The sequence below is a fragment of the Cetorhinus maximus genome, chromosome 7, assembly GCF_964194155.1.
Source record: "Cetorhinus maximus chromosome 7, sCetMax3.hap1.1, whole genome shotgun sequence".
Taxonomy (NCBI): Eukaryota; Metazoa; Chordata; class Chondrichthyes; order Lamniformes; family Cetorhinidae; genus Cetorhinus; species Cetorhinus maximus.
Window position 1 is genome coordinate 53,827,114 of NC_135885.1, and position 20,520 is coordinate 53,847,633.

General features: G+C 41.6%; 1 protein-coding gene across 2 annotated transcripts in view; it reads left to right on the plus strand.

Annotated features, from left to right (window-relative positions):
- cwf19l2 (CWF19 like cell cycle control factor 2) overlaps nt 1-20,520 on the plus strand; it is a 241,711-nt gene that overhangs the window by 167,259 nt on the left and 53,932 nt on the right. For both annotated transcript variants that reach the window (XM_078545514.1, XM_078545515.1), the window contains exons 13-14: nt 15,284-15,496; nt 17,750-17,866. In XM_078545514.1, coding sequence (XP_078401640.1) covers nt 15,284-15,496; nt 17,750-17,866 — 330 coding nt within the window. The remainder of the gene's footprint in view (nt 1-15,283; nt 15,497-17,749; nt 17,867-20,520) is intronic.

Here is a 20,520-nt window from a genome sequence, read left to right on the forward strand (position 1 = left end):
ACTCCCCCAACGGCACCTTGGACACATTTGGTGTCCATCACTTTCAATAACACACGGGTCTTAGCGTCCATGGCAAGGAGGTTCAACTAGGTGCAGTGCCAAGGCCAGCAGATTGCTCTTGGCCACAACACCTTGAGGGTCCCCTTCCACCATCAATAAGACATGCATTGGAGTTCTGAATATTTGCCTAGCTGCCTCTCCTGCAGGTTGCCCCCAGACTACTCAAATGCAACAAACAGCAACATATGCTGCGGGGAGAACCCATCTTCTCATCGATCACTAAGGCTGATGTAAGCATGGTCACTATCTGTTTGGCCACCCAGTATGTGCCAATTGCCCAATGCAGTGACATCACTAAGACGTGAGGGTGGGGGCCTCAAAGGCTAATGCTATCTGCTGGGTTAAATGGCCAAGGCCGACATGGTACTCACCCTTCCAGAGCACAACAAATCATTGAAGCGCTTGAGGCACTCGGTCCCTGTTCGACGAACAGCATCTTGGGAGCTGACCACCTCCGCCACCTCCTGCCAGGCCCGCTTCGTGACGTGGGGGGCCCTCCTCCTCCCATCCTCGGGAAACAGGACCTCTTGCCGTGCTGCCACCCCCTCGAGAAGGGCAGCAAGGCAGGCATCACAGAAGCGAGGGGCACATTGGCCCCCCGCTGGCCTACCCTGCAGCCTGCCCTCCTCCTTTGGCCTGCCCTCCTCTGGAGCCTGCTGTGCAGACCCCCTGCACCCGTCGCTGGCCATGGTGATCAGCCTAAAGGAGGCTGCCTGGACTTTCTTTATACAGACTGCCGGTTCCCCATTGGAACTGGCGGTCTGTACACGCCCGCCGCAATTTTAAAAATCCTGCTCTCCACGGGAGTGTGAAATGCGCTGGGTGGGTCTTAATTGGCCCGCCCACGCAAAATGGTGGTGCAGACCGGATCGCCGGCGGCAATCGGCTCCGCGCCTGCCCGCGATTGGGTCAACCCCACCCACCTGACGAACGGAAAATTCTGCCCAATGTCTTTCCATAAGTCATTGATACTAATCTCTAAATCTTTTGTTTCATATTTCCTTATGGATGATTCTTTTATTCAGCTATATTTTAATGCTTAATTGACACGGGCTATGATGTTACGACCCACTCACCATAGAACATAGTTATGGAAAGTCATTCTTCAAAGAATAAGTGATGATGATGTGAGGCCATTGAAATTTAATTGGTCTGTACCAATGCATAATCATTTTGAATTGCCTAGCTTAACACAACTGCTATAAATTGGAATTGATCCATAAAAATGCAGTTCCTGTGCATAGGTGAAATTGGGTTTTTTATTCAAGTATCTTCGCAGAGTTGGCAATTTCGGGAGAAAAGAGGCATTATTTCCTTCAGTGACAAATCAAATTTTCAGAGTTTTTTTGTGTTCGAAATAAAATTATCCATAGGATATGGGTTTAAAATGAAAGAGAATGTCCTCAGCCTTGCAATAATACAGTAGACTAATAATTGTATCATCACTGGAGGGTGTGTTAATGAGTTAATCATGTGAAATGAATAACTTCAAGTAGTTGTTCTGTCTTAATTGTAATTTTGCTCATCTGTAGTCATTTCCTGGAGTTAAAAAAAATTATTGGTGAAATGCCAGAATGTGGTGATGGAGACTCACTGAAAAGTCAGTTGTAAGTGAGATTAATTAAATCATGCAAAAGAGTTTTTTAGATTCATTTCACAATTTAGACTGTGACATGATGTAACATCTTGGAGTTTCACTTTTCCACGCCATTAACCACTTGATGGAAATTAATAATTTCAAGCACCTCCATTAGATAACATGAAATAATTGGTTTCACCCACAATTCTGCACATACATGGTGGTATTTCAGTGCCTCGTTTTTCACTTCAGGGTGTCCGGTATTTTCATACAGGACTTAAATTTGTTACAGAATGCATTGACAGGGAGCAATCAACAATCTCCTAGCCTTTGAGTCTGTTGGGAGATCCAGAGTTAGGGAAAAACACCTATTCCTCTATTTTATTTCCACTTTCCTGAATACTTCAGTTTTTTAGCCTTAGGAATCCATATGTGCTGGCAAGCTACCAAAACCTCACCCAAGTGATTATATTGCATTGCACAAGTCTAGACTGTGAATATTGATGGATTACTCAGTTTTTGAGACCATCACAAACTAAGCCCAATTCAATTCCTCATACTCTTTTCTCAGTGGTCACACTGACTTTCCAACAGTGGCCACAGGATAGCCATCCGTAACAGGAACCTTACCTGCTTTTATTTTCTTCTTCCCCCAGCAGATTGATTCTGAGGCCTATTGTAGTATCTAACTGTGACACAAATTAGGTGAAGAATATACATTTTTAAATAACCCAATTTTTAAATCTATTTTAAAAGAATCCTTATTATAAAACAAACCTGTATAAAAACGTTTCTTTAGAACTCAGCATGATTAAACTAAGGCGAGGAATACAGTGCAAGCTAATTATAATGCACTTGTTTGTACATGGCTAATTTGTTCATTATAAACAGTTGTCCAGTATAACCTTTGTATAATATTTTGAAAGTGAACAGTTCAAAAGCAAGTAATTAGGATGTTATTTTGAATTCATTGAGCTGCATTTCATTTTTCTTACATCGTCTTTAGTTTGTGTAGTGTTGCTGATGATGTAGGATGCAGTTGGTTCCATTATTTGACTCAAAGAACAATGTTAGCATGCTTATGTATCTAAGGTAAGAAAAGGCCCATATGCATCCACTGACTGAATACATCCCTTGAGTACCAACCATCCAGGGGCACTGGTGTATTTTCACTTTTACTAAAACCAGTATGCTGACTTGAAGAATGTGACCAACACTGACAGAAATTAACTACTACTCTAACTGGAAAATGTCACATTCCGTTTTAGAGGTGGGTAAGTATATTCTATGGGATTTCCCATTGTAAAGTGAGTGGCAATTAGCTGGCTTGGCTCCATGTTGGCAGCAGGTCCAGCCAAATTGAATTTTAGAACCTCCAGAATCCCACAGCTGAAGCTCTGTAGTGCAGGATGCAGCCAGCCTTACATCCTCCCTGCCTACAAAGCCTACCAGAGTTTTATAAGCTCTGTCGATCCATTCCAGTTACCAGCCAGCTTCCATTACCGCCTGCCACTGGATTTTAAAAATTCTTTATTCTTTCATGGGATGTGAGCGTCGCTAGCAATTGTTGCCCATCCCTAACTGCCCTTTAACTGAGTGGCTAGCTGTGCCATTTCAGAGGGCACTTAAGAATCAACCACGTGACTGAGAGCCTGGAGTCACATGTAGGCCAGACTGGGTAACAACATTCCCTAAATAAGTTTTTACAACAATCAATGATAGTTGTTGTGGTCACCATTGTGTTTAGCTTTATATTTCAGATTTATTAATTGAATTTAAATTACACAGCTGCCATGGTAGAATTTGAACCCATGTCCCAAGAGCTTTAAGATAAAAGATAAAGAGCTCTGAAGAAGGGTCATACATACTCGAAACGCTAACTGTGTTTCTCTCTCCACAGATGCTGTCAGACCTGCTGAGGTTTTGCAGCATTTTCTGTTTTTATCCCATGAGCATTAGTCTGGGTCTCTGACATTATCGGTACCCCATCACATTTAATTTTTTAAAACATGTTTAACTTTCTATCCTTGTCAAATCATGATCATTTAATATCACTATCCGAACAGTTCAATTAAAAGTGAAGGATATTAAGTGCTTTTAACTTGCTGGTTTGATGTATGTAAGTGCTTCGGTGCAATTGGCTGCTTACTTGCTGACTGAGATCACTGTGTCTGCATGTCAAGCTATCCCTTGATTTGTCCCCGTTTTAAACTGTCATGGGAAAGGGTAAAACCACACCACAATGATCGTTATATCTTAGTGGCAGCCTTATTCAAGGTCAAGGATGTTTTGCCACTATAAATTGGCTATAAATTGAGAGAGGGGAATGTGCAACGAGACCTGGGTGTCCTCGTACACCAGTCACTAAAGGTAAGCATGCAGGTGCAGCAGGCGGTAAAGAAGGCAAATGGTATGTTGGGCTTCACAGCCAGAGGATTCAAGTACAGGAACAGGGATGTCTTGCTGCAATTATACAGGGCCTTGGTGAGACCACACCTGGAATATTGTGTGCAGTTTTGGTCTCCTTATCTGAGGAAGGATGTTCTTGCTATAGAGGGAGTGCAGCGAAAGTTTACCAGACTGATTCCTGGGATGGCGGGACTGATATATGAGGAGCGATTGAGTCAGTTAGGATTATATTCGCTGGAGTTCAGAAGAATGAGGGGGGATCTCATAGAAACCTATAAAATTCTAACAGGACTAGACATGGTAGATGCAGGTAGGATGTTGCCGATGGCAGGGGAGTCCAGAACCAGGGGTCACAGTCTGAGGATATGGGGTAGATCATTTAGGACTGAGATGAGGAGAAATTTCTTCACCCAGAGGGTGGCGAGCCTATGGAATTCACTACCACAGAAAGTAGTTGAGGCCAAAACATTGTATGTTTTCAAGAAGGAGTTACGTATAGCTCTTGGGGCGAAAGGGATCAAAGGATATGGGGAGAAAGCGGAAGCAGGCTATTGAGTTGAATGATCAGCTATGATCATAATGAATGGCGGAGCAGGCTCAAAGGGCCAAATAGCCTACTCTTGCTTCTATTTTCTGTGTTTCTAACCACAAAATTCAGGCTACTATCGTCAATCCCCAATACAAACTTTGTTCTCAACCAAAGCAACTAACTCTATCCCTCTCCCTGGCCACTGTCTGAGACAGAAACAGACTGTTCACAACCTTAGCAACCTGTTTGACTCTAAGCTGAGCATTCGGCCCCATAACCTCTCGATCACCTAGACTGTCTACATGCACTCCTGCCTGAGCTCATCCGCTGCTGAAACCTTCAACCATGGCTTTGATGCTGTTGGACTCAATTTATCCCAATGACTTCCTGGAGAGCTTCCCATCTTGCATCCTCCATAAACTTGAGCTCATACAAAACTCAGCTGCCCATATCCTAACTTGCACCAAGTCCTTTCAACCAATCACCCCTGTCCTCACTGACTTACATTGGCATCCAATCTGACAGTGCCTCAATTTAAAAATTCTCATCCTTGTTTTCAAATCTCACTGTGGACTTTTGCTTCCTTATCTCTGTAACCTTTATTTAGCTGTAAAACCCTCTTGAGATCTCTACACCCCTCCAATTCTGGTCTCTTGCATATCCCTGATAATCTTTGTTTCACCGTTAAGAGCCATACCTTCAGCTGCCAATGCTGAAGCTCTCTCTTGTCCTTTAAGACATTCCTTCAAACCTACCTCAGACTAACCTTTGGCCACCAATCTTAATATCTAATTTTTGTTAATAATTGCTCTTATGAAGTGCTGTGGAATGCTTTAATATGTTAAAGTTGCTGCATAAATGCAAGATTTTTTTTTGGCCCCAACTCCCAATGTTGTACTTCTGGGGTCCTGACTGTCATCACTGCTCCCCACAGCCACAGCTGCCACTCTCCCCCTCCGACCCCCCACCACCTTTTCTGAATTATTCAATAGCTCATTTTTACATGTAAAGCAATATATCTCCCATTAATTCCTCATAAAATATAACTTTTCAAAAATAGGGCCCTTTTATGATTCTGGGGAGGTGATAGCGTAGTGGGATTGTCGCTGGGCCATTAATCAAGAGACCCAGGGTAATGCTCTGGGGACAGGGGGTTCGAATTCCACCACGGCAGATGGTGGAATTTGAATTCAATAAAAATCTGGAATTAAAAGTCTGACGATGACCATGAAACCATTATCGACTGTTGTAAAAACCCATTTGGTTCACAAATCCCCTTTAGGAAAGCCTACATGTGACTCCAGACCCACAGCAATATGGTTGACTCTTAAATGCCCTCTGAAATGGCCTAGCAAGCCACTCAGTTGTAACAAACTGCACAAAGTCACAAAAAAGGAATGAAACCGGATGGACCACCTGGCGTCGACCTAGGCACTGGAAACGGCAACGGCAAACTCAGCCCTGCCGACCCTGCAAAGCCCTCCTTACTAACATCTGGGGGCTAGTGCCAAAATTGGGAGAGCTGTCTCACAGACTAGTCAAGCAACAGCCTGACATAGTCATCCTCAAGGAATCATACCTTACAGATAATGTCCCAGATACCACCATCACCATCCCAGGGTATGTCCTGTCCCACCGGCAGGACAGGCCAAACAGAGGTGGCATCACACTGGTGTACAGTCGGGACGGAGTCCTCAACATTGACTCCGGACCCCATGAAGTCTCATGGCATCAGGTCAAACATGGGCAAGGAAACCTCCTGCTGGTTACCACGTACTGCCCTCCCTCAGCTGATGAATCAGTGCTCCTCCATGTTGAACACCACTTGGAGGAAGCACTGGCAAGGGTGCAGAATATACCCTGGGTGTGGACTTCAATGTCAGTTACCAAGAGTGGCTCGGTAGCATCACTACTGACCGAGCTGGCCGAGTCCTAAACGACATAGCTGCTAGACTTGGTCTGCGGCAGATGGTGAGGGAACCAACAAGAGAGAAAAACATACTTGACCTCATCCTCACCTACCTGCCTGCCGCAAATGTATCTGTCCATGACAGTATCAGTAGGAGTGACCACCGCACAGTCATTGTGGAGGCAAATTCCCGTCTTCACATTGAGGATACCCTCCATTGTGTTATGTGGCACTACCACCGTGCTAAATGGGATAGATTTTGAACAGATCTAGCAACTCAAGCCGGGCATCCATGAGGCGCTGTGGACCATCAGCAGTAGCAGAATTGTATTCGAACACAATCTGTAACCTCATGGCCCAGCATATCCCCCACTCTACCATTACCATCAAGCCAAGGGATCAACCCTGGTTCAATGAAGACTGCAGGAGGGCATGCCAGGAGCAGCACCAAGTATACCTAAAAATGAGGTGTCAACCTGGTGAAGCTATAGCATGGTGCTACTTATATGTCAAACAGCTTAAGCAGCAAGTGTTAGACAGAGCTAAGTGATCCCACAACCAACGGATCAGATCTAAGCTCTGCAGTCCTGCCACATCCAATCGTGAATGGTGGTGGACAATTAAACAACTCACTGGAGGAGGAGGCTCCACAAACATCCTCATCCTCAATGATGGAGGAACCCAGCATATCAGTGCAAAAGATAAGGCTGAATGAAGCATTTGCTACAATCTTTAGCCAGAAGTGCTGAGTGTATGATCCATCTCGGCCTCCTCTGGAGGTCCCCAGCATCACAGATGCCAGTCTTCAGCCAATTTAATTCACTCCATGTGATATCAAGAAACGGCTGAAGGCACTGGGTTCTGCAAAGGCTATGGGGCCTCACGATATTCCAGCAATAGTACTGAAGACTTGTGCTCCAGAACTTGCCGTGCCCTTAGCCAAGCTGTTCCAGTACATCTACAACACTGGCATCTACCCAGCTATGTGGAAAATTGCCCAGATATGTCCTGTACACAAAAGGCAAGACAAATCCAACCCAGCCAATTACTACCCCATCAGTCTACTCTCCATCATTAGTAAAGTAACGGAAGGGGTCATCAACAGTGCTATCAAGCGGCACTTGCTTAGCAATAACCTGCTCACTGACGCCCAGTTTGGGTTCCACCAGGGCCACTCAGCTCCTGACCTCATTACAACCTTGGTTCAAACAAGAGCTAAACTCTGAGGTGAAAGCGACTGCCCTTGATATCAAGGCTGCATTTGACAGAGTGTGGCATCAAGGAGCCCTCGCAAAAATGGAGTCAATGGGAATCAGGGGTAAAACTCCGCTGGTGGGAGTCATACCTAGCACAATGAAGATGGCTGTGGTTGTTGGACGTCAGTCATCTCAGCTCCAGGACATTACTGCAGGAGTTCCCCAGGGTAGTGTCCTCAGCTCAACCATCTTCAGCTGCTTCATCAATGACCTTCCTTCCACCATAAGTTCAGAAGTGGGGATGTTCGCTGATGATTGCACGATGTTCAGCACCATTCGCGACTCTTCAGATACTGAAGCAGTCCATGTCCAAATGCAGCAAAGCCTGGGCAATATCCAGGCTTGGGCTGACAAGTGGCAAGTAACATTTGCGCCACACAAGCGTCAGGCAATGACCATCTCCAACAAGAGGGAATCCAACCATCCCCCCTTGATGTTCAATGGCATTACCACTATCAACATCCTGGGGGTTACCATTGACCAAAACGGAACTGGACTAGCCATATAAATACTGTGGCTACAAGAGCAGGTCAGAGGCTAGGAATCGCGCAACGAGTAACCCACCACCTGACTCCCCAAAGCCTGTCTACCATCTACAAGGTACGTGTCAGGAGTGTGATGGAATACTCCCCTGTTGCCTGGATGAGTGCAGCTCCCACAACACTCAAGAAGCTTGACACCATCCAGAACAAAGCAGCCCGCTTGATTGGCACCACATCCACAAACATTCACTCCCTCCACCACCGACGCACAGTAGCAACAGTGTGTACCATCTACAAGATGCACTGTAGGGATTCACCAAGGCTCCTTCGACAGTACCTTCCAAACCCATGATCACTGCCACCTACAAGGACAAGGACAGCAGATAGATGGGAACACCACCACCTGGAAGTTCTCCTCCAAGTCACTCACCATCCTGACTTTGAAATATATCACCGTTCCTTCACTGTCGTTGGGTCAAAATCCTGGAACTCCCTTCCTAACAGCACTGTGGGTGTACCTACACCACATGGACTGCAGCAGTTCAAGAAGGCAGCTCACCCCACCTACTCAAAGGCAACTAGGGATGGGCAATTTATGCTGGCCCAGCCAGCGAAGCCCACATCCAATGAATGAATTTTAAAAAACATATTTTACTAATTTGATAAATAATCAGTTTAATTTCTTACTGAGTGAAATTAGGTATGAATACTGTATCCAATTCATAGCAGAAACATTCAGGTCTTTGAGATAGTGCAAAGGGAGCCACAAAGCTGGCCCCGCAGACTTGAGAAATTTAGGTTTCTCTGCCTTGAAGAGGTGTCTGAGAGTTGAACTTCTACATTTATAAAGAAAGATAAATAGTATGGAAAAGTCAAAGCTTGAAAGTTACTTTAAATACTGGAATAAGACAGGAGGTTACTGATTCAAATTAAAGGAATATTTGTGACTGATATCAGAAAAAAAAGAGATCTCATGAAGTATGATCAAGTCATTCAATTGACATCCCTAGTAGAGCCAAACTCCTAGAATTGTTTACAAACCAGTTGGAATCTACAAAAAAGGGACGTTGTGTTTACTAGGATGGACATTAAGATGAGTTGTATTTCCTTCCATGATTATCTTGTGAAATGCTGATTGAGTATTGCTGAGATAAGTGACATGCTATCGAAACTTTTTGCTTGCACCCACCAGGACAGATGAAAGAATGCCAAATTTCAAAGGGATGAATAATTTATACTGCATGAGAAAAGAAGTGCTGATTGGTTCGAAAGTCAGCTCTGATTGGTTGAAACATTGCCATGGCGAATGCACCATGGAGCTATTGTCCCCCATGTTTTTTTTTAGCCATAAAAGCTCCAATGCCTGGACATATTACTTTTTCCTGCAGAGGACAGGTCCCTGCATATGAATATATGTAGCTTTTAGCTAGCGTAGGTGAGCTACGTTGCAAGCCTGACTGATGATCTTAAATTGTTCTGCAAACACTGCCCAATCGCAGAATCACATATCGTGTTAGACATATTCTGCTTTTTGCAAGCACGGGCTGGTTGAGTTCGGTCAGTACTCTGCCTGTTGCAAACAGCTGAAGGGATGTGCTGTTTTATATAATCCGCCAGTCATTGGGACATATATTCTAAGTACCTGGCATTGCACCAGCACTGGATTCCATACATAGCATTACTCATTTGTGTTGTAGGCCATTCGCAATAGGCAGAGTACTGATCATGCTCAACCAACCATCAACAATTTTTATATTAAATATGAATATTTCAAAATATTGACTGGTATGGTGGGACTGTCCTATGAAGTGAGATTGGAGAAACTGGGACCGTATTCTCTGGAGTTTCAAAGAATAAGAGGTGATCTCATTGAAACCTACAAAATACCAAAGGGTAGACGCGGTTAAGATGTTTCCCCTGGCTGGGGAGTCTAGAACCAGGGGACAGAATTTCAAAATAAGGGGGAAGCCACTGGACCAAGATGAGGAGAATTTTTTTTACTCAGAGGGTTGTGAGTCTTTGGAATTTTCTACCCCAGAGGGCTGTGGAAGCTGTCATTGAGTATGTTTAAAGTAGAGATTGACAGATTCCTAAATACAATGACATAAAGGGATATGGGGATGGTATGGGAAAAAGGCATTGAAGTGGATGATCAGCCATGATCGTATTGAATGACAGAGCAGGCTCGATTGGCTGAATGGCCTATTCCTGCTTCTATGTTCTTATGTTCCAATAGTGTTTTTGACAGGTGAATTTTGATGTCTATTCAAAAATCACCCGCTTCAGAAAAAAAGAAGCCTGGGGTATTTTAAATCAACAGCAATAACTTGTATTTCTACAGCACCTTTAACTTAAAATATCCCAAGGGCAGTTTAAAGCAAAATATGACAGCTACATAAGGAGATATTAGGGCAGATGACCAAAAGCTTGATCAAAGAGGTAGGCTTTAAGGAGTGTCTTAAAGGAGAAAAATGAGTGAGAGAGGCAGGGAATTTCAGCGTTTAAAGTCAGATCAGTTGAAGAGAAGGCCACCAATTGTGGAATGATTAAAATCAGGGATGCTCAAGAGGCCACAATTAGAAGAGTGCAGACATCTCGGAGGATTGTAGGACTGGAAGGAATTCCGGAGCTAGGAAGGGGTAAGGCCATGCAGGCAATTTGGAAGCAAGACAATAATTTTAAAATCGAATGTTAATTAGCTGGGAGACAGTGTAGGTTAGCATGCAAGGGGTGATGGGTGAACAGGATTTGGTGCAAGTTGGGACATGAGCTGCAGGGTTTTAGATAATCTTTGGTTTTATAGAGGGCAATGTTGTAATATGCCATTAAGGGATAGCAGCATGTCATCACTAGAAGGGAAGTGCATCATGTGATCAGTTTCAGTTTCACTTTTGCCTGTGTGCAGAACACAGCACAGCACTCATGTCTTCAAGCTTTCTATCTTTGTGTATATGTTCCCATATGCCTAGTCTAAATAAATGAACCCACAACGTGATTACCCAATCCCTTATGAGTGATTGATGCCTTTACATCATTATAAAAATATGACAGGTAGAGCATGGGAGGCTGACCAGGAGTCTGTTAGAATAATCATGTCTAGAGGTAACTGAAGGCATGGATGCTAGTTCCAACAGTAGATGAGCTGAGGCAGGGCAATCTCGCGCAATATTATGGAGGTTAAATAGATGGTTTTAATAATGCAGCACATGTGTGGTTGGAAGCTCAGCTTGGGGTCAACTATGACACCAAGGTTGTGAGCAATCTGGTTTATCCTCAGGCAGTTACTAGGAAGAGCAATGGAGTCAGTAGGTAGGGACAGGAGTTTGTGGCAGTGACCAAGGCAATGGCTTTATTTTTCCCAATATTTAATTGGAGGAAATTTCTGCTGCATGCTGTTAATATGTTAAAATCTGTGCCCAACACTGGTGACAAAAACTTTTACAAAAAAACAATGAAGGCTTGTGATTATGAGTGGGAATACTGCTTGCCACAGGACCTTCATCTGTCTAGTATTGCAATTTTGGGCACCTGTTTAGCATGCGCCTCAGATAACTATTATTTTTTGCCATTTCAGTTTAAATGTTGGCCTTCCCATTTCAGGCTATGCAAGTCAAGTGGATTGCATGGGCACAAGAGAGTGAGATGGCCTGCGCTGTGCAAAATTTTAACACAATCTCACTGGAGTCAATTGCTTCCATGACTGAAAGCTGTATACACGAATGATAAAACTGATAAGTTAATTTGAAAATATCAGATATGGAAAAGGCTAAGTACATACCTTTTAGTAGTTTGACCTATTTTAGACTACTATGTAACATTAATTTTGTGTTCTTAGAACCAAGTATAGAGGAGAAATAATACTGTTCTGTGTAATACTTCCACCTTTAACATGGTTAACTCAAATTCTAGTCTTAGAAGGTTACATTTGTTCTATTATGAGGGATGACGTTTGAATTAATTATTTTATGTTAATCAAAATGAATTAACAAGTTCAAATTATCATGGTGTGGAAACATATTTTCCCCTGTAACTCAATAAATGCATGACTGGAATTTCTAGCTTAGGAGAGAGCGTAAGTCAGAAGTTGAGAATTTGTGGGGCAGGAATTTTTGATGGTGTCATTGCATGCCAGGGCTCCACTGCAGACGCTTCCTGGTAGAAATTCCATTGAGTTTCAGAGCATGCTGAAAAATTCCTGTCTTCCAGTGGCAACCATATACAAATGATAGTTAGGAAAGGATGACGCCACTTGTACTTTTTGTATCGACTTCTACCTTCCCACCCATCTGTGAGAGTGTGCGCCACTGATGAAAAGTCACAATTTACCAGGATCCATTCAAAAACAACATAAGTACTTAACTGAGCCTGCTTGTGGAGATTATTTTCTGTAACTTGGGACCCCATGCTAATATTGGAAAATAATTTTCACTGCAATATGTAAGTCTTCCTGTACATTTCTATAATGAAGCTTTGAATGCATTGAATTTCCGGAGACCTTACTGAGTTACTATTTGAGGAGCACAATGGGTTTCCCAGAGGGAATTCCGTTTCTATAATATGAATGAAGAGGAGAACCAGGAGGCTAAGGGAAGCCAGATTAATCAGACAGCACAGAGGAGAGTCAGATCATTTTGACACTACCCATGCAAAAGAATGTATTGTGTGCTTCCTGAGACCTTCCCCAGGAGCTCTGTTTCAAGAACTATGCTTCAGTCATGAAGCTTTGGAAGAGCTCTGTGATTACTGAGGCAAAATCTGCCATTGGACCTCAGGTTATGGCAGGTGTAATTCCTAGTACAGGCATGAAGATATTACAAATTTTGAAGGTGTAATTTTGGACAAAACAGTTCTTAAGATGGCTGATAACACATTATATGACTTGGGCAGTATCGGCTCCAGACAAGACCTGAAATTCGAGCAAATACCTCATTAAAATATGAATAACCCCAGTCGCTTATGAAACTCATAAATCCTTTTGTTAAGCATGAATTGTAAACCACCAGGACTATGATACCAGCGAATTCATTTTCCTGCCTCACCATAGACAATAGAGACATCGAAACTCTGTGGGATTAAATGGATATGAAATGAGTCTCATTGACCTTTCACTGAAGGTTAATTGGTTTCTTGATTATGGGATCATTAGGTTCCAAGAAATTCCCGTGTGACCTCAGTTGCCATGGGGTTGAACAGCTAAGAAGCAAAGGGTAAGTAGAAGGCTAATGGCAGATGGTTGGGGTCAGCCTGTTGTTTCTGTTTTGGCAGTTCAGAAGCCTGGAATTTGTGCAAAGAGAAAGCAAGCAAGGCTCTCTCCAGATGGAGCAGTTTTCTGTTTGGCAGTCTTCGAACAGAACCTGGTGTTGAAACAGGTCTCTGAGAATAGAGCAGAGACTTTGTTATTGTGTGTACTATACAGTTGGAAAGGAAAGAACACTGAAGACAGGAAGAGCAAGGGATTGTGGACCATACCCATTGCTGCTCTTTCAGTGTGGCCAGAGCCCACCAGACCATTTAAAGGTTTCAGAGAAGTGAGTCTTTGGGGATTCTTTGCTATCGGGACCACCGATTGAGAGAGGGCTCATAGACATGTGCCTTATCAGTGCTAACCGTGTCCGAGGACTTCAGGTGGGATACAATTGCTGGAGAATACGACTTGAGGACTAAAACAGTTGGATGAGAAGTGAGAAATCCTACAAAACAAGTTGGAAAGACTAAGATTGCACACGGTGCCACATTTTTTTGCAGGAAGTATTGCGAGTGCTTGTAACTACGTTAGGCGTGTCTTTGTTGTATCAACTATTTAAAGTGAAATTTACCTTTCTATTTGAAAAATCTTTCACATTTTTTTATTCATTCATGGGATGTGGGCATCACTGGCTAGGCCATAATTTATTGTCCATCTCTAATTGCCCTTGCTCAGAGGGCACTTAGAGTCAACCATGTTGCTGTGAGTCTGGAGACCAGAAAAGGATAGCAGATTTTCTTCCCTAAAGTGAACCAGATGGGTTTTTACAACAATAGACAATGGTTTGATGGTCAATATTAGACTTTTAATTCCAATTGAATTCAAATTCCACCATCTGCTGTGGTGGGATTCGAACCCAGGTCCAGTGACTAATCCAGGGAACAATACCACTATGCCATCACCTCCCTGTTAATTAATGTTTGAGTTATGTTGATTTTAATTGGTTTGTTACAGTATAAGTTATAAGAAGCGAAATTTTATCCCGCAGTTTTCTTTCCGTAGGCATTGAGAGTATTCTTTTCTTTTTAATAAGTTATTGGTTCCTACGGGGATCTTAACAGTGCACCACAAAGACTTCCATATCCTAAAGGTGCAGCTTATTTGTAATAACAGACACGGCCTCTTGCCCATAAATTCACAGATGCCTTGATACAGTTATACCTAATCAACCCGGTGACTTCGCTCTATTATTCACATTGCCAATTTTAGTTTTGTAAGAACTTAAATTTTATAATGGCCCCCTGAGTAAAGAAGCAGAGAGGGGAACATACATCTTTCCAGTGAGCAAATGCTAGAATTGCTGGATTGCAGATTTTCAAGCCCATGGATTTAAAAGTGCATCATCTTTAATAACTTTAGCACTGGCTGAAGGACAATGGTGCCAGCACCTTCAACTAAATGTTGGTTTCATTTAAAAAAAATTGAAGTTAACATTTAAATGTAAATAAAGTTTGTATTTTTATTTTGTGAAAGGGAGAATGTAAAGAAAGATATTGAGCACACAGTCCCAGGCTACAGGGAAAGATAATATAACTTTGCATTATTTAAATAAGGCCAGGGTGTTAAAATGCCCCAGGCCCCTCTTTTTCTGGAGCAGCCTTAGATTGCTAGCTACAAGGACAGTGAGACAGGGGAAGCAACAATTTAGGGAAGTGAAATTAATCTCTGCTATAGTTTTTAAAGCGACTTAATCTTGGGCCTCTTGCCATTGTTTTGTTGTGTGGTCAAGGATAAAAGTTGATCTAACCATTGTTCAGTTTTATTGAAGCAATTATTTCTGACATTTTTAACTGCCTATTTGATCTTTTTTATAGTTTATGGAGAAGATGGATAGGGACTACTACACATTGGATGACATGTTTGTGTCAAAAGCAGCCAGAAAAGACCAATCAGGCCAAGATGACGAAAGGCAACGAAATAAAGCTATCCGTGAACACAAGAGATTAGTTGGACGAATGGAGAAGTGCCAGTATTGCTTTGACAATCCAGAACTTCCAAAGCACCTTATCATTGCTATTGGTGTAAAGGTAAGCTAAATAAGTCTCAAAGTTACTGCAATAAACTAGTTGTCATCACAAGGTTATGGAGAAATAGTTCCTTTACTGGATTAGTCAAAAGTTGCCAATCATACTTCTAAACTGTGTGTGTGAGCTGGAGCATGAAAGGTAGCACGCGGGCCTAGTTTTGTGATAAATAATCCGTTTCCATGGCTATGCAAAAAATTTAAAGGGACCATGTAATGGAAAAAAACGGGCCTCATGCAATAGCTAAATTTTAAAGGGAACATTGGTTGCCAACGCCGCAGGATTGTCCAGGAGTTGCCAGGAATTGATGATTTATCTCAGTGACATTGCTGCAAGCAACTCAGGTGAAAAACCATAGAGCATTAGAAATGTTTTTTCCTTTAAACACTGTTGTTTATCAATTACAAAAATAAGAAAGATGGTTGTTTGACTGACAGTCAAGAACCTTCACCTGACCTTTGCTCCTTCAGAGAGCTAGCATGGCTGACAGGCTTAATGGCCTCCTTATGAGCTGCAACCTTTCAATGATTCTATCATATAGTTGGATAGTGAAGAGTCAGGCATGAAGATGACTCTGAAGAAGTGTCATATGAACTCTGTTTAACTCTGTTTCTCTCCCCACAGATGCTGTCAAACCTGCTGAGTTTTTCCAGCATTTTCTGTTTTTATTTCAGATTTCCAGCATCGCAGTATTTTGCTTTTATGGAGATGACTGTGTTTGTCAACCATGGATTTGTGGGTGTTTGGAGGTCAAATGATGAAACCTCATGGAACATTTTCAATCAGATTTGATAACCTTAACCACCCCTCTGCCTCATGAGTGATGCTGCAGCTGGTGTTTAGGGCTTTACCTGTGACCTTTCCCACACTCAATTAATGGTCATGGTTCTTCCAGTCTTCCATAAAAGCAGCTACATAGATGTAGATAACAGACTATTACAAACTAGCCATCAGCTGTTGGAGGTTGTTTGGCACAGTTTCCAATGGTTTTATTAAAGTTTCTGTGCTCAAAAATTATCCTTTTAAAATCTGGACGCTTAACTGGGCTCAATAGATGAAATTAGATATAAACCAGACAGTGGGTTCCTACTCTTACAGCTTCCACTTCCAGGTTTTCTTTTGTTCAGAATATTGTAATCTGAAAGGTTGATGGGTAATTTTATCTGTGAACTTATTGAATTGAAATTGTAAACATCTTTATGAAGGACAGATGTGCGATTTAGTTATGCCTAGGGCAGAGAATGCTACACATTTTGCTGTAAGAATAACAGTGAGGCTATTGGCACTCAAATTTATTAAGGAGTAAATTGGACAGCAACTTCCAGCATCCATACTTGAACAGTTAAATGTGGAAATCAGCAAGTTGCTGCCTGAGTTGCCCTGCTCCTGCAGAACCTTCGCTCTAAAAGTATCTCGCCAAAAGATGAAGGGCGTGAATTTGTGGTAATTGCCTTTTAGATACTCACTAAACACATCAAGAAAAAATTTAGAGCTTGTCCATTCAAGTTTAAATGTATTTTGAATGGCATGATAAATTTTAATTCCAGCTAAACAGTCTTCCTGGCACTGAAAATTTACTTTTCAAGTGTAGAGTCTAAGTTCTTCAGATATTAAATATGTTGTAGAAGATTTTTCTAAATTAAAAAAAAATTGAATAATGCTTTTTATTGCCTTTTCTTTGTGTTTCTTTATCATACTCTCCATTCCATTTTTCTTTCCACTTTCTATTTCACTTTCCATACATGATCTTAAATTAAATTAAGTATTCCAGCAAACACTTCTTGGTTTAGATCTGCATGCCTTAGTAAGGATTCTTCAATCTGATTGGTTAAAGAGACATGTCATTGCTTGACCTGTTCACAAAGGTTGCATAAGCCCACAAAAATTCTGTGTGAAAGTCTAAACATAATGAACGATGAGCATCATTTGTTTACCATTGACTGAAAAATCAGGCTTTTATCTTCATTCACAATCCAATCCATTGCAGTGTAATTGCTGTAAATTTACCAGGAAAATCATCTGCATTTCACTACTGTGAAGCAGTGCATGGGCAATAAGCAGTTTTCCAAAATATGTTAGAGATGCTTTTTAGAATTTCCTTTGAAAGTTGCCTTGATTTAGACTAAGAAATTACATGGTATATACATTTATATTTATACTACAAATTGAACTTATGAAATATGCGACAAGCAAAAGAAAACATTCTGTTCACTTTGGTTTAATTATATGAATTCAGACATTTCCTCTCATCCCTAGGTATATTTGTGCGTGCCCAATTACCAGTCCATGACTGAAGGTCACTGTTTAATAGTACCTCTCCAGCATCACACTGCAGGTACCATACTGGATGAAGATATCTGGGAGGAAATACAGGTCAGATTAAAACTCCAAAAACTTTCCTCGTTATTTTCTTGGAACATTGCTGTTTGTTTTAATTTAAACTAAGATCAATATTCTCAGACAGTGAAGGAGACTTTCTAAGCACGAATTGCTAGCAAAATTTACTTTACAAAACTTATTCTCGCAAGGTTAATTACATCTAAAAGTGTTTTGGATTGATGTAGAACAACAATAGTAAGCTTGAATGAACTCGAGATGAAAGAATCTCAGAATTGGTATGATGTAGAAGGAAGCCATTCGGCCCATCGTGTCTGCACCGGCTCCCTGATCATTTTAACTTAGTGCCAATCTCCTGCCTTTTCCCCATAACCTTGCACATTGTTTCTATTTAAATAATCATCCAATGCCCTCTTGAATGCCTCAATTGAATCTGCCTCCACCACACTTCCAGGCAGTGCATTCCAAACCCTAACTACTCGCTGTATGAAAAAATTTTTTCTCACCTTGCATTTGCTTCTTTTGCAAAACACTTTAAAACTGTGCCCTCTGGTCATTGATCCGAAGGGAACAGCTTCTCCCTATCTACTCTGTCCAGACCCCTCATGATTTTGAAAACTTCAATCAAGTCTCCTCTCAGCTTTCTCCTCTTCAAGGAAAAAAGTCCTAACCCCTCCAAGCTTTCCTCATAACTGAAGTGTCTCATCCCAGAACCATTTTCGTAAACCTCTTCTGTACTCTCTCCAATGTGTTCACATCCATCCTATAGTGTGGCGCCCAGAAATGTACACAATACTCCAGCTGAGGTCTAACCAGTGTGTTATATAAGTTCATCATAGCCTCCCTGCTCTTGTACTCTGTGCCCCTATTAATGAAACCTAGAATACTGTATGCTTTGGAAACAGCTCTCTCTACCTGTCCTGCCACCTTTAATTACTTATGTACATAGACACCAGGTCTCTCTGCTCCTGCACAGCCTTTAGAATAGTACCCTTTATTTTATACTTTCTCTTCATGTTCTTTGTACCAAAGTGTATCATCTCACATTCTCTGCATTGAACTTCATCTGCCACCTGTCTGCCCACTCCAACAATATGTCAATGTCCTTTTGAAGTTCTACACTGTCCTCCTCACAGTTTACAATTCTCCCAAGTTTTGTGTCATCCGCAAACTTTGAAATTGTGCCCTGCGTACCAAGGTCTAGATCATTTATATATATCAGGCAAATATGAATAAAGGCAAATATGAATACTCTGGTAAACACTTAATTCAACCTTTTGAACATGTATATGAGTTTGAAAACTTCATGAGAAGGTCATAAAATGATGACTATCAAAGCAGGAAACCAAACTGATGATGGCGCAGGACCTAATTTTTTAAATTTCCCTTGGTAGTTTTAAAAGGAATGCTCTAGGTTAGTTAATTCAAAGTTGTAAATCAAATCTCACATCCTCTTAGTGCATTGCATTTCCTCCACAGGCAAAGCAGATTAAAGGAGTGAATAGCTGAGCCATATAGGCCATGAGGAATCCAGGACTTGGTTGTGTTTAGCTAGCTGATTTCAACTAGGTTGGAAATGGGAAAATTAGCCAGACTTTCCGCCCGTGATCACTAAGCAGGAATTATTACAGACAATGCTTCTGAGTGGATGTTCCCAGAGCTTGAGTACCCTCCCAACACTCAGCCTCAACTTTTTAACAGCCTTTGAGGCTCATACATCATGAAAGCCAAGGGGTTGGAAGGTGTCCAGCACTTTTGGGACTATGATTTTCCAATTGGTGTTATTTTGATGTCAGCATAGAAATTAGAAAATCTAGACTAATGCCTTCGTGTACAAGGGAAGGAAAGGACAGAAAACTGATGGGGAAGAAAACATTGCATAATGGTACAATAAAGTTTTTGGATCTCCTTACTTAAATACAGATGTCATTGCACATGTCTGTTACCTTGTCATTGCTACCAAGTGTGGCATTCTGACTTGCCATTGGATAGAAATATGAACACATCTTTTATAGTTTAAGAATTAGTTTTCCAATTTAAGTAACACTTAAATCTACTGAGATTTGAAAATGCAATTTGTAATCTATTTTAAGTTGTGATGGATTCTGATGGATTCTCCCATTGCTTCGAAGGGTGAGTGTTCAGCATGTTTAAAAACAAAGACATTTTTACAGTCTAGGTTGATGATGTCTCGTGCCTGATGTTAGGCCAAATCTCGATTTGCATAACCAATTGCAAATACTGCATATGAAGTCATTGTTGGAGGGATAGATGAGTCATTGTCTTTGTTTGCTTGTCCTGAAGGCGCTTGGCTCTGATCTCCTCAAATGTCAAAATCAATTGATGACAGAGGCTGCTCCATTTGGGTCTTGTTATGACACAGCAGTTGGTAAAGGCTGAGTTATTTAAAATTCCAGAGGGAAACTTTAAACAACCGTCATAACCTATATTTTCAATTGTTATGTTTGAGATGCAACTCTGAATTCAGAAATGAAGCCACCAAACCTCTGGAGGTTTTTTTATATAAATTAAATTAAACATTTATTAATTTTAATAAGAAATTAAACACATACACGTCTACAAATTACTACCATAATAACTTGTAAACGAATTTGGGGAGGCGATGGCGTAGTGGTATTGTCGCTGGGCTCGTAATTCACAGACCCAGGGTAATGCTCTGGGGACCCAGG